Source organism: Peromyscus eremicus, chromosome 9 (assembly GCF_949786415.1).
Source record: "Peromyscus eremicus chromosome 9, PerEre_H2_v1, whole genome shotgun sequence".
In the NCBI taxonomy this organism is placed as follows: Eukaryota; Metazoa; Chordata; class Mammalia; order Rodentia; family Cricetidae; genus Peromyscus; species Peromyscus eremicus.
In genome coordinates this window covers 3,487,057-3,502,300 of record NC_081425.1, presented here as the reverse complement: position 1 = coordinate 3,502,300, position 15,244 = coordinate 3,487,057, and the positions used below count along the sequence as shown (strand labels likewise).

The 15,244-nt window shown below is 49.3% G+C and overlaps 1 protein-coding gene across 2 annotated transcripts in view; it reads right to left on the bottom strand.

The window, feature by feature from the left end:
* Positions 1 to 15,244, bottom strand: part of Stk24 (serine/threonine kinase 24) — a 69,578-nt gene that overhangs the window by 7,793 nt on the left and 46,541 nt on the right. For both annotated transcript variants that reach the window (XM_059273187.1, XM_059273186.1), the window contains exons 3-7: positions 13,624 to 13,680; positions 8,690 to 8,798; positions 8,330 to 8,487; positions 3,334 to 3,519; positions 1,173 to 1,318 (exon numbers count right to left, since the gene is read on the bottom strand). In XM_059273187.1, coding sequence (XP_059129170.1) covers positions 1,173 to 1,318; positions 3,334 to 3,519; positions 8,330 to 8,487; positions 8,690 to 8,798; positions 13,624 to 13,680 — 656 coding nt within the window. The remainder of the gene's footprint in view (positions 1 to 1,172; positions 1,319 to 3,333; positions 3,520 to 8,329; positions 8,488 to 8,689; positions 8,799 to 13,623; positions 13,681 to 15,244) is intronic.

Below are 15,244 nucleotides of genomic sequence, written 5' to 3'. Positions count from 1 at the left end.
CTCCCACGCTCCAGCTTTACTCTGATGCAGGCTTCCTAGAGGCTGACCCCAGGCTCTGACCCTTTGTTCTCAGGCTCCAATTCCAAGGTCTTTTCTACAGCAGGGTATATGTAAGTCTGTGTCTTCTCCTGCTCTCCATCCTGCGCTCCATGCCACAACACTTTAAGCTATATATACACATCTTCACACATTCCACAAGCAGCTCAAATTCCAACATGGCCTACATCAAACTGTTTCTGACACTTTGCCACTGTGACATGCTGCTGAAACCTGGGACAAATTCCCTGCCTCCTTTAACCCAAATCCTTCACTGGGAATTAAACCCAGGGCCTCTAACATGCTAGCCAGGTACTGAGCAACAATCCCAGCACTTTGTGTACCTTTTATATTGAGACGGTTTCATTCACTTGCTGGGATTAGCTGGGATGACAGGTCATGCCTCGACACCTCCACCCAGACCTCCTGCACAGCCTGGCTCCCAAGCCCCGCCCCCATTCTCACACAGCCTCTGGGAAACCTGGTCAGTGGTCTCCACCTTGGCTATGAACAGTAACCTGGACCTTCAGAGCTGGGTCTGTCTGTCCCAGAGGCTTGCAGTCCACTGTCCTGGCAGGAGACACGGTGCTAGCTCCTGGCTATGGAGTGCAGGACAGCGATCGATCGGGCCTCCAGGTGCCTCCTTTCTCTCTTGCAAGACAGCCAGGCCACCCTCCCTCTACCTCCTGTTTGGAGGGCTCCAGCTACTTCACACCCAGTCAAGAGAATGTGGGTGCTGAGCAGGAAACCCGCATTCAGTGAGTGACTGCCCCACATAGAGCTTGACACACTGAGGAGTCTCAAAAGCATTCTTTCTTTTCTCCTCAGAACTGCATACAAGGACTTCTTCTGTCCGTTCCTTAAGAGCAGGGGGCTAATGAAGAGAAGGACGCCATGCCACAATCCTGTGCATGCGTCTATTATACAAATGCCACTCACCAAAGAACCCCAAACAAGCCCATGTGTACAAGACAAAACTCAGCATCAGTGAAGAGGGGCAGGATACAGCTCAACGCAGTGTCGGCCTCGAGTACAGGAGGGATTAAACGATCATTATTTCCCAGTAATGCAAGCACGCACATGCGCACGCCCACTCCCACAAAAGCGGCAGGGCCCAACTGTCTGTCCCGACTTACACGTCTGAGTCCTCTGAGCTGGAGTCATCGTGGCTCTGCTCAGCCTTCCACCTCTTGTACCTGTCGATGAGTTCAGTCAAGTAGGACGTTTTCTTTGCGTTGCGGATGATGAACTTGTGCTTCAGTAACTCCTTAGCAGTGGGTCTCTGGAAAACACACACACCCAGATAACCACGAGAGGAAGTCTCTCCTTCATTCTGCTCTGCTCCACCTCAACAGCAGACTTGTGGACTGAAATGCCAACCACTGCACCACTCGGCACTGGGCTCTACTTCAGAGCCTGCTTCTCCCGCAGGCTCATTCCAGAAGAGTAGCTCCACACTCAGGCCCGAGACTACAGCCACAAGGTGAACGTGACAGAGTTCCAACAAGGATGACAACATTGCACCAGAACCATTCAATCCAAGTTTGAAGAGCCTTCCTACCCAGTAACTCCACAAACAACTTTGTAAGTACTGCCTGAGAGAGCCCATCTCCTGGTTTACATAGTTCTGAGAGAGAGAGCATCTCCTGGTTTACATGGTTCTGAGAGGCTCATCTCCTGGTTTACATGGTTCTGAGAGGCTCATCTCCTGGTTTATGTGGTTCTGAGAGGCTCATCTCCTGGATTATGTGCTACCTCACAAGTGCTCACCAAGGGAAATGTGTGTTCTTCATGACTTCCTATAGTGTTAGGCTAATACCACAAATTAAAGTGAATTCAATGATTCGACTCGTGTAGAACAGGTTGGGGCAGGAGTCAGGAGAGACCCAACTGGGTTCCCTCAGTCACCAGCATTTCCAATTAGAAAAGCAGGTGTGTGAACCTATCCCCACCCCAGGGACTGGGTCCAACAGCTTGATCACCACCTGGACATGGTGTAACTTCAACGGAAGGGCACACCCAGAGTTTAGTCAGCGGTTTCCCCATCTACCGGCACAAAGCTCCCTCAACATGCAGAGTGACCCAACCAGGGACAGATTGCAAAAACAGAGATGCCAGCCAGGCACACCACAGTCCCACCTACTCCAAAGAATCAACGTTTTTGTTTTTGTTTTCTTTCTTTTTTCTTATCAAAAACAGCATGTTCCGCCAACCATGATCTCTGAGAACCCAGGTGGCTCAGCAATCCTCCCCTCTTCATCTGCTGACTGTGACACCCCAGGCACCCCCAAGTGCGCATGTGCTCAGCTTTGCAGCCTTCTTGTCTGGAGGTCCAGGGGCAAGCCAAGGTGGAGGGGTGTATCTTAGGAATAAATGATACTAGACGTGCTTTAGAAGAGGGTACAGACACACTCAGGTCTCTCTTCCCGGGGCTACTGCACTATACTGTGCCATGAATGAGCCCATGATATAAGCCATTAAACAACTTGGACTAGCATCAAGGCCGCACCCTCCACCCCAGCACCCAAATACTGGTCTGCTGACCTCGGCCTGGACCCCCTCGTAGTGCTTTAGATCCAGATCAACTGGTACCCTCTGGAAGAACTACAGGATGCTCTTGGAAAACTCATCTTCTCTCACCATCTTTAGGCAAGAGTTCACGGGGACCCCTCATGAATCTTCTTTAGGTTCAATGAAGCACTGATGTCAGCTAACTCTGCTCAAAGAACCCCAAAACAAAGCAAGGACACAGGCTGCTACATGTGACATAAAACGCACAGGCTGCTTTTAGAGAAAAGCCCCAATTCTCAGAGAAAAGTGAGGCAAAGCTCATAGAAGCCAATGCCTGGGCTTTGCCACCACTGAGTAAACTCAGAGGGAAAGGGAGATGAAGCAGAGATGGTGGGTGGCGTGGATCCATTTGTGTGTCTCCTGGCACACGACAACTGGAAACAGCATTTGCGTCCATTATTTTCAGGCCAGCCTCTGCTATTACTGAAGTAGCTTTCTAGTTTACAGCCTGATCTTTCTCTATAAATATTAAAAACTGATGACCTCACCCCAATACTAAGGAGTATTCTTCAGGTTAAATGGGGTATGAGATGCTAGAAAATGTTAAAGTAACTACATCTTACATCCCTAAAAGGTAAAATGACGACAACAAGTCTCTGTAATTTAAAGAACTCAAACTCATTTGCAAAGATGCGTGCAACCACGGAGACAGCTGCTAACAGTGACTGAAACAATTCCAACGGAACCAATTCAATCCAAGTTCAGACCACAGGAAGGGGCACTCACAAAGCTCGGCTCTTTGTTCAAACAGGCCTCCACAAACTCCTTGAGGGGTTTGCTGTAGTTTCCTTCTAGCGTAGGAGGGTTGTTCTTGGGGATGAGGAATAACACCTTCATGGGGTGCAGCTCAGAGTGTGGCGGCTCTCCTTTGGCCAGTTCTATTGCTGTGATGCCGAGGGACCAGATGTCTGCCTGTAAGGACCAAAGCATCTTTAAGGCATGGAGCAAGAGTACATTCAGACAAGCAGAGGGTGTGAGAGTGTGGGTGGGTGTGGGTGTGTGTGTGTGTGTGTGCGCGCGCGCGCGCGCGCTTCAATCTCAGATTGTGAAAGACAATTTTAACATAAGAAACACAAGCCCTTGGCATGATTTTAACACAGAGAGCAAGTGGACAGATTTGCTGAAGCAAATACCCATATCCTACACAGTGACCCTGACTGGCCACCTCTGTGGGAGGCAGCATGCCTCTGTCAGGTGTGCTCAGTCGAGTCCTTGTAGCAGTGACACAGGAGCAGATGAGCAGGAGGGGCTGCTGGAGAGTCACCCTTTCACTGAGCAGTTCCTGGTGCACAGCTCTTCAGACCCAGTGGCTACCTTAGTTTCAACACCAGCTCTACAGTCAAGGTCTTAGGACATTAGACAGCTGCTTCCCCTGAACCCCGCCCCCTCAATTTTCAGAGGGAGGTGGTTACAAAACAGTATATAAAGGGCCGACCACTGTGCCCAGAACTCAAAGCAGTTTTGTTTTGTTTGACTGCTTCTGCAGTGCTGGGAACTGAACCTAGAGCCTCGTGCAGGTGGGCAAACCCTCTACCAGCCCTAGAGAACGTTATTATAAAGACAGCCAAACACACAGACATGGAAACATGAATGGAATGCCCTCCACACACTATCACACAATCACAGCCATCACCAGCACTTCCAGACAGGCTTGATTTGTTGTCATTCAACATTTACACAGAAGACTGAGGCAGGAGGACTGTAGCAGTTCACGGCCCCCTGAAGCGACAGGCACGGTGAAACACTAGTGCTGCACGGCACAGTCTCACGTCAGAGAGACACAGACGCAGAAAAGCAACCTTGGCATCTGCCGCCCACTCCCCCATCCCGGTACTTCAATATGCCACCAAACAAGGCTTGCTTACACACTGACATGAGATTAGCAACACCAGTGGTTCTCAACTGTAGTCTGCAACACCACCACGTGAGCAGTAGAAACGGAGCTTTCCCTGGCAGTGTGGGGCAACAACAGCCACATGTTCCAGCAGCACTGCCACTGGACAAGAGGAAAAAAACGGATTGGTGGAGGTGGTGGGCTGACCAACGCATCCACAACTCACTAGGAAGGACCTCAATTGAGACTGGCCAATAGGCAAGCCTATGAGGCTTTCTTTTCCTGATTATTGACTGATGTGGAAGGGCCCATACCACTGCGAGTGGTGCCATTACCCCTGGACAGGTGGCCCTGGGGTATATGAGAAAGAAACTAAGCAAGCCACAAGGAGCAAACCAATAAACAGTATCCCTCCATGGTCTCTGCACCAGTTCCTATCTCCAGGTTCCTGCCCTGACTTCATGAAGGACTGTCAATTTTATGGTGAAATAAACCCTTTCCTCTCCAAGCAGTGGTCACAGTGTTATCACAGCCATAGAACCCCAGACAAGCACCCTGGTGACATTTGATGTGTTTCTCTATTCCCAGTCTAAGGCCCTGTGGATTCTGACTTGAGACACAGACTCAGCCTTGCTTCCAGCTACCCAAGCCCATGTGCTAATCACTTCCCTGCACAGTGGATTCCTTAAATGGTCACGGTAATGGAAGGAGCACAGCAGTCTTCGGGAACTACAGTGGGCAGGACTGTCACCAACTCAAACCGAACGGAAGGCAGGACAGGCTGGTGGAGAGCATGACGGGAACCGTGGTGGAGAGAGGCACCTCTCTCCTGTCACTGCACCACAGACTCATCACCAGTCCAGGCCCTGAGGGGCAGCCTACCATCTCCCTCACAGGTGGCAAGAGAAGGCCTATTCAGATGACCACAGGACCGGGACAATTTCTGACCTTAACCACTTGGAGTGGACTTCACTGGCCATTCTGCAACCTTGTGAGTCCCAGAAACCCTTACCACAGTGCCCCAGTCAGAGCCATGAAGTCAGCAAGGAGAAGTGAGAAAGTCATGCAAAGGGAAATGAGATGCAGGGCAGTAGGGCAGGCCTGACTCGAACGGGCCCTCTAGTCTGTGAGAATGCTGTCACCTATGCCCACACTCTCAGGCACAGCACGCCACCACCGTGCATCCACAGGGCTTCGGCAATGATCTCCATCCAGATCCTAGGCACCATACAACCAGCTCAGTTTGCCCCGTTATGAGAAGGCGTGGCGGTGGTGGTCTCTGCTTCAGGCTAGCTGTGCACTGGCTGCACCCAGAGGCCTGAGAACTTGCTTTTGGAAGTGGGGGCTTAAAAAGCAGAAGCAGCAAGAACAAAAGGAGCTGGCTCTGCTTCCTCAGGCCCACGTGCATGGAGTGACCAGCGAGGAGCCCTGGTCTCCAAGCAACTTGAGATTCCCCTTTGGAATTCCCTAAGCCCAACCAAGAACACCACAGTGTGATCCTGGCACTAAGGAGGTTGATCCAGAGGAACTGAAAGCTCAGGACCAAACTGGGCTACATAACGAAACCCTGTCAAAAACCTAAACTATGAAACACCTACACCCAGCCGGGGGACAGACGTGAGGCTGTAACGCCCAGCGTCCCTGTGCCCTTCTAGCACTAGCCTGGCTGAGCTGCGTTCCACCAGGACCTGTGCAGGACCTCTGCAGTCAGTCCCCCTGCCTGCATCTGATGCCCAGTGACAAACCTGGACACTGAGCTGACACGTCCATAAATACCAAGCCATTTGGCATATAATCAAAGACCACAATGAAGATCCATGTTTAAACCAATCTACCCTAACAAATGTGAGTAGGAAGACAGACGATGCCTTCCTCTACCTCAGAACAAATAATTAACTACCATGGCCCATCAACTGAATGAAGTCTCCAAAATAAAGAATGGACAGCAAACCCCAGCAAACAACTGTTTGTCTGTTACTACACTGAGGGCATGTGGCACCTGGGGGTTCGAATGAAAATCAGGGAAGGGGGTGAGAGCCACAGTCCAAACAACCAAAGTGAACTGTGCCATAGAGCCATGACAGGAAGATCAGGAGAGCTCTCTGGGAAACAAGGAAGGAAGTGGCCATGGGTAGAACAGAAATGGGTGGCCTGGGCCCCAAGTCATAAGGGCTGTGGTTGAGAAGCTCATTTACTACACCACCTGAAAGAGAATGACAGGGTAGTGTAAGAGCCTGGATTCTAGTCTCCTACCAAAACTCAGACATGAACACTGACGGTCAACAGTGGACATACACCTACTTCCTACAAGTCAGAGCTCGGGGAAAAGGCCGAGAGAAGACCGGCTTCAGAAGAGAAGCAGCCACAGAGGTGATCTTTTCCCAGAAGACCAGGAACCAACGAACAACAAATGTGGAGAGCTAACGACTAACCGGAAGCCCCGGGGCCTGAGTTCCTTCCCGAGCTCCCACACCACCGCACGTCTGAGTTCACCAAACCAGCCCAGTTCTCTCAAGCCAGAGCAAGGGATGTCTGTCCCTTCACCCACCATGGCAGGCCGTAATGGCATAGGCCTTACAAGAGTGACCCAAGGTCCCAAAGGCAAGTTATCCTATGCTTCACACACCATTTAATGAGGCAGGGAGTCTGCTGCTACACATGGAAGACGGTCCTATTTAAAAAAAAAAAAAAATAGAGAGGAAGAAAGAAAAACAAAGGCATGAGCCTGGCATGCTAACACAGACTTGCAATCGCAACACTCGGAAGGCTAACCAGGAGGATCACCGGTTTGTCAGACTCCAGCTACAGAGCACATCTTCAAAGGGGATGGGGACTGAGTCTTTTTTTTTTTTTTTTTTGAGGGGCTGGAAAAATAGCTAAGCATTTAAGAGCACTGCTCTAGCAACCCAGCATCCATGTCAGACAGGTTACAGATGCCGACTCCATCTTGGGGACCTATGCTTCTAGTCTTCCATACTAGCACATTCACACGGAAATATTTATTTGTTTGTTTTTTCGAGACAGGGTTTCTCTGTGTAGTTTTGGTGCCTGTCCTGGATCTCGCTCCCTAGACCAGGCTGGCCTCGAACTCACAGAGATCCACCTGCCTCTGCCTCCTGAGTGCTGGGATCAAAGGCGTGCGCCACCACTACCCGGCCACACAGACATAATTTAAATAAATAAATGAAAAGAAAAATAAAAGGTAATGTTCAATCTAAAAATGTCTCTGAGTTACCATGTTTACTGTGCACAGGCCGTTGACCTGAGCAAACGGAGTGGGCTACTACAAGGTTTTAGAAAACTAAAGGACAAGACCAGGAACCAGGAGGGCAGAAGCCGACAGACAACCAGCCTGACTGGGGCGACTCCCGTCTCCTGCTGTCGCAGAGTCTCTGGGAATAAGGATCCTGAGACTGAAAATACAACAAATGGTCGCAATCACTGAAGAACTACACTTGCCCCATTCTGCTATGGACTCTCTGTGTTCTCTGATTCTTTGTCTAGACGCCTTATCTAGAACAGGCTGGTCTGTCCAGGCCCTGCCCCTCATCTGCTGTGCCAAGGTGCCACCTGCCTTCACGTTCCTGTGCACAGGCACTGCCTGCCCCAAGTCATCTACCCAGGGTCTGCATGTCTCTGAAGGCCGAAGTGCCCACCCTCACACCTGCTCCTTCCTGTCCCCACCGTATCCAACAGTCAAGAAGGCCGGAAAAACAAAGCAGCCAATGGCATAGCAGGAGACGGAGAAGGAGGCTGACACCAACCAAGGTCACAAGGCCACAGAGTCACACGACCGACACCCACTTCCGGTACGGAAGGAATGCTACGTGATGCAAAAACAAAGGCACAAACATCTGGATGTGGTGGGTCCACAGCGCAGGCTCTTACCTTTGAGTCATAGGCTGACTGTTTAATGACCTCTGGAGCCATCCAGAAGGGAGTACCCACGAAGGTGTTCCTCTTTATCTGGGTATCCGTCAGCTGGCCAGCTACTCCAAAGTCAGCCAGCTTCACCTCTCCATGTTCAGAGAGCAGAACGTTGGCCGCTGCAGGACAACCAAGCAGGAGGACATCATTATGCTCTGTTATACCCAGGGCCACCCTGGGAGCCCATGCATGCTCTCCCCATAGGGCATGAGGGCTGGTGACAGGCAGGCAGAGTGGGCAGGACAGCCGCTGATGAGCACAGATGTGCAGGGCTGTACCACTTCAGGTGTTTCAAAGACATAGAACAAGAGTAGTTCTTACCTTTAATATCTCTGTGGATTTTCTTCTCTGAGTGTAGATAATCAAGTCCTTTCAGAATTTCCCGTAATATGGTAGCGATCTGAATTTCATCTAAAGGACCAGGTTCTAACTAATAAGAAAAAATGTCATTAGCCACTTAGAAGCTCTTACACAGGGTTTAAAAAACAAAATCCATGCTAAATAGATAGGATAATCAAGATGAAAGACACCGTCACATAAAGCAGGTATTTTGCCTAAACAATTGAAATCTATTAAAGGGCCAGGCATCATGATATATGCACACCTTTAATCCCAGCACTTAGAAGGCAGAAACAGGAAGATCTCTGCAAGTTCAAGGTCAGTCAGGTCTACACAGTGAAACCTTGTCTCAAAAAAAAAAAAAAAAAAAAAGTAAAAAAGTAAATCTACTAACAGATGAGGGAGAGGACTACAAAAAATGTCTGCTGGCCTGGGATGCAGCTAAGTGGAAAGTACAGGTCAAGAGTCAGGAGCGGTGGATGGACGGATACTTTCATGAGTGAGGCAAGGCCTGCATCATCAGTAGAACAGTTTAAAAGCCCCGTTGCCTACACCTGCAAGCTGACCTTGAGGATTGGTCCATGTCACCAAAAGCACAAGATGTGAGAAGTGTGGGAGCCCATTCCTTCCTCAAGCTACTTCTCCCCAGAACTTTCTAGAGAGATCTGCTCCCTGCTGGGGAAAACACAGTAAAAGCATCCCTAAGACTTTCAGAATGTGCTATATAACACACACATGAAACATTCATTTATTAGCCCTAATTGGGGGGAGTAATTGCTTTTTTTCTGAAAAACTCTAGGAGCTGTTTCTCTTGACTCTTTAGAATCAATTCTCGTAAGAAGTTGTAAGGAAGCAATGTTACATGTACACATCCATGTTTAAAAAGAAACAGACAAACCTTGGCTTGGAAAACAAAGACAAGAAAAGGGCAGATGGACAGACGACGGGAGGGAGGGAGGGAGGGAGGGAGGAGCAGACAGGATGGGACTCCGTTCACAACACACAGACATCCACCCTCACCTGTGGAGACCGTGTCACTGAGCTCATGGCACCGAGACAGTCAGCAGACACAAAAGACCTAACAGCAGCCCTGACAGAGCAAGTCCACTAAGTCAGGAGAACCAGACTTTCTGAACAGACAGTGAAGACCCAAGCTCATACACCTCAGTCAAAGGGAAGACACGGACCTGTTTTTAAAAGAAAACTGTGTTGCCAGGTGTGCTGGCTCAGACCTGAAATCCCAGACTTTAAAAGGCAACCCGTAACAGCAGGATTGCCCCAAGTTCCAGGCCAGTCTGGGCTCTGATGTCCTCAGACTGTCTCAAAAAATAAAACATGAGCTGGAAAGATGGCTCAGCAGTTAAGACCATTTAGTACTCTTGCAGAGGACCCAGGACTCAATTCCCAGTACCCACATGTGTGCTTCCCCACCATGATGGACTCTCACCCTGGAACCACAAGCCAATGTAACTTCCTTAAGTTGCTTTTATCTTGTTTTTTCAAAAGTAATGCTGTACATTCATTTTTAAGTTTGTCAAACATCTCTGCCTGACTAAGTAAGCCTTTTATACAGCAAAGGTCCTTCATAATTAGATTCCCAGGCTGGCTCCTAGGTTCTTGGCAGCAGACTGCCTGGTCTTTTAATCGGCTAAAATCTTTACCTCTCAGAGCTTCACTACCCTTCACCCAGCTCCCCACTTCCTTTCCCTGTGTGCGGCTCCACACAGGGAGAATGCAGGGGTGGGGTGGGGTGGGGTGGGGTGGGGTGGGGTGTGTGTGTGTGTGTGTGTGTGTGTGTGTGTGTGTGTGTGTGAGAGAGAGAGAGAGAGAGAGAGAGAGAGAGAGAGAGAGAGAGAGAGAGAGAGAGAGAGGGGTCTCCACACAGATTCAGTTCCACAAGAGCAGCAGCTCTGCTCTGTGCACTGATTGAGCTATGAGAATCTAACCCGCAGCAAGTTACTAAGGCCCGGATTGCAGGGCACGAGCATGATTTCCTAAGTCATGGCAGGCACTCCTAAGCTGGAGGCAGCTGGAGCGGTCAGAGAGAAGTGACACAGCAGAGTTTTTTATTAATTTTTATTTAAAATTAATAAAAAATTTTTATTAATTTTAAATAAAAAGTCAACAGATTGAGCACATTCACAATCAAACATGTGCCTGTTTTATGCTGATTGCTCTCAATGTCTAAGCTGCCCTGTCCAGTTCATACTGGATCCAGGACTTGGTGGTGGTGGTTTTCCTTTCCTCTTTCTTTGGAAAAGCTGTTGCAACAGCAGGACACCAGGACACGCTCACCTCTCCAGCTGCAACCCTCAGAAGGAGCTCCTGCAGTCACAGGCCAACTCCACATCAATTAACAGAGACAATAAATAAAGCCAGCTTGAACTCTTCAAAGGAAAGGCCCTCAAATTCATTTATGCAGCTACAGTACCCACATTCTGACTCACAACAATATTCTGGTTATTAACTCTTTCATCAAAATGCATAAAGAGATCGTCTCAAAATAATCCTGATTGTTTTCAATCTTCAAAACATAATTACCATATCCCATTAACTGAAGTATTTTTTCCTCTTAGATGGTTTGGGGGCAAAAATGACAGAAATGTGATATAGCTGGGGAAGAGACAGTCACATTGGAGACAGGCTCCAGGACGAGAAAGCAGAGTTCATAAAGTCCGGGTCCACTCAGCCAGGAGCTGCCACAGGCGTTCCACACCCATTCAGAGGGATCCCAAAAGGAATGCCCTTTCTTCTCAGCAAAGATGTTTACATGGATGGTGAGTCCTGGGACTCTCAAACCACATGGAAAATTTAAAGCAGCTAGTTCTGCATTTTCCTCCAACTGATTTCTAAAACTGCACAGGCACCAATTCAAGTAAACTCAATTACTGTAGTGCTAAGAATGAACACACGGAAGCCTTCAGAGAAGGGAACTCCTCCTCTGCGGACTGTTAGAGTCAGGGTCCCTACACACAACTCTGTATCTGCCACATAAATCCACTGTGGGTAACAGGAAATCTAACTGAACAAAAGGAAGTAATTTCCTACATTCCTGTACTACCCCCAAGAGTAAAAAAGTGAAGTTTTTTGTGCAGTGTAGATATTTATAGAAAGGACCATAAAACATATTCAGCTGGTTTCTTCCATTTTAATATCACAGTTTAGCTTTGTTTCATACTGTCTTTTTCTTGAAATCTTCGTTTTGAACAGTATTTTAAGCAATCCTATGGCTTACAACAACATGTAGTTTCTTCAGTTAGTGTCTCAGCTTCTGGAGACATGTTGTTTTAGAGGTTTCTCCTCTCGGGAAACTACCTGGTGGTGTATTGTAGGAAAGAAAACTGCTGGAGGTGGGGAGGGGGGCTTTCCTTAGAAAACCTGTGTGAGACTTCCTTCAGCTCTCACCCATCACCCTCTCGTCAAAGACTCACCTTCAATGCTAAAATCAAGGATTCGGCCAACTGGGGGTCACCACTCACAAGACTACCATGTACAGAGGTCTGAAGAGTGCAATCGCATGAATTTTGGTGCGTGTGTGTTGTCTGTACATGCTGTGTGAGTCTGTGCTTGTCTGGAGTCCAGCAATCAACACTGGGTACCATCCTCAATCCATCTCTCCACCGCATCTTTGTGACACCAGGTCTCTCATTAATTTGGTTAGATCAGCTGACAGTGAGCCCAGGGCTCTTCCTGTCTGTGCCTTGCCACCCTGGGACAGACGTGCACCTCTGGGGCGGGCCAGGCTTTACGTGAGCGATGGGGATCTGAACTCAGATCCTCATGCTTGCATGACAAGCACTTTGCCAGCTGACACTGATCTCCTCAGCCCCCAACTACATTACTTTTTTTTTGGGCGGGGGGGTCAAGATAGGGTTTCTCTGTGTAGCCCTGGCTGTCCTGGAACTCGCTCTATAGACCAGGCTGGCCTCGAACTCATGTTACTTTTAATGCATGGACACAATGGAAACAGAAGACAAGTGCTGGGCAACAGTGTGCCAGTTAATAGGAGGGGCACTTCACGGGGCTGGTTCTCTGGGGGTGCTCACAAAGCCCAATGTGAACTAAACATCTCCTCCTAACATCCTCGGCCCTCTCTGTGGGCTGGCTGTAAAAGGCACTATTCTCTCCAGAGGAAGAGAATACTGGGTTAGGTCTGCTCCGTTCTGATGCAGCATGGGCACTGGCAAGATCAAAGATGGCCGTGCGTGGGCGCCTTGGCGGATGGCCGCTGCTCCAGCACCCACTGCCATTCCCAATAATCACATTCTGTTCCTGACCTGGATATGAAAGCGGGAGGAGCTGATGCCGAGAGCTGTTCCCATCTGAGACATGAAACCGTGACAGAAGGCTGCAGAGACGTTCAGCAGCGCACAGTGCTCACTGCTCTAAGAGAACACATGGGTTCCCTCTCCAGCACCTCCAGAGGCTCACAACTGTCCGTTACTTCAGTTCCAGGGGACCTAAAGCCCTCTTCTGGACTCTGCAGGCACTAGGCACTGAAGCTGTGTACTGACATATATGCAGGTCCAACAACCATACATATAAAATTAAATTAAAAAAAAACCTAAAGGGAAACAACATGGCGGCTATTACAGAAGTAACAGCTACTCCACCAGAGGTTGATAATTTTGGTCTGAAAAATACACTAGCCAAGTGCTCTAAGATAAACAATGAATTCCAGGCCAAAGCTTTCATTGCTGCTACAGATTAATTTTCTGGTTTGTAATGAAACGACCCTCCCCTCAGTGCTTTCAAAAGCGCCCTATAATTTTACGTTCTGTATAAGAATACAACAGGTTAGGAATAGTTTTATGCTTCCTTAAGGAAGAAGTGAAATGGACCCATAATTCCTGATCAAACCAACAACAAGAAAGAACAGCCTGAGGTGTGTGCTGCACAGCTACAATGATACTTACTAGATCCAGGGCAGAGCCTCCACCAAGATACTCCATTATTATCCATAATTTAGTGTCCTACAGAAGCAGAAGAAAAAGAGGAGAGTTAGTTTTAAAACAAAACTAGAAAAAGTATTGAAGTAATTGGAAAGAATATTCTGTTATTATTTTAGACTTACACATTCTATAACACCAAAGCACAGTGTGTACATGACAACCAGACAGAAAACCACTATGCACATAAAACCCTCCTGCATTATCTTGCGGGCAGGAGCGGCCTGGAGCCCTGTCCCTGCTGGAGAACAGGACTGAGGGCATTTCCATCTTGAACCTACTCTACGGGGTGCCCTCACACAGCCCAGTTTGAGAACCTGGAACCAAGTCAGGGTTTGTGTGTAGCACACAGAGAGGAACAGGACACTTCCTGTCCAGCATCATCACCCTGCTTCCCCCCAACCCCAACAGATCAAAGCAGCCCAGCTTCTCCAGACCCCCATGAACAAAGGGAGGGAGCACCTCATGGGACCTAAGGCAGCCTTGGATCCACTCCTGTAGAAAGGCCGCCAGTTTCTGGCACACCCAAAGTCATCAAATGCTCTCTTAAGCCCCGCCTTACCAGTGAGACTGTCTCCCAGGGTGCTCTAGACCCTACTCTGCCCTCACACACTCCAGAGTGCCCATGTGCAGGGTTAGGAACCAAAGTGAGTCCTGGAACCAATGCCCTAAGGGTACAGAGTAATCAATATGCCTAACAGTTTTCACAGTTTACTTCATCAGGGGGTTCCTGTACTCACTAGGGTGGGGTGGACATACAAAAGTTCCATTTCTAAGCTCCCGTCCTTCCAGGACAGTGGAGGCACCATGGAAGTCCCCTCCCGCCTACCACCATGTGGTCCCCACACAAGGATTGAGCTTTTGGGGCTCCACCTGCCTTCTCTCCTTGCCTTGGATCAACTACCGTCTCTCTGGCACTCATTTCAGATCCATTTCAACATAACAGCCGAGCTCTGCAGCATGAAGGCCGAGAAGATGTAGAGGACGAGCCTCCTGGACCAGCAGGACACTGCCCAACACAAGGCCAGCAGAGCAGCGGCACCTCAGAAACACTGAGGCCGCTAATTCCTCAAGACCCTGTGAGGGTACGGTCCAAGGCGCCCGCGTCTCCTCGCCCTGCTCTCCACAACCTCAACAACTGGGACATGGGGCTCTCTCCAGAGAGGCTCACCTGCCCTGGAACTGGCAGGTGAGCAAGCCTAGTAGCCACTCAGTCACCCTGGACAGCTGGCAGCGCCTCCCCATAGCCTCCCCTCACTACACCTCAATCTCCAAAACACCACAGTTGTCACCACCGCTAAAGAAGGGACAGCTTTGTGAGGAGAACTAGAGTGGAGAGGCACCTGAAGGCAGGTGATGTGGAGAGGGGTACCCTAGGTTAGCAGAGACCAAGGCCTTAACTCTCCCTCCTGCCACACTCACCAGCTCTCCCTCACCCCTCCCCAGCAGACACTCACCAACACCGGCTCCCAACCTGTCTTCCAAGCTTTTCCTCTGGGCTCACAATGCCTCCCCACCTCCTCTGGCCCCCCACCAGACCAGAATAACGCCCAACTGCAGGTTTCTCTTGCCTACTGGGGGGGGGGGG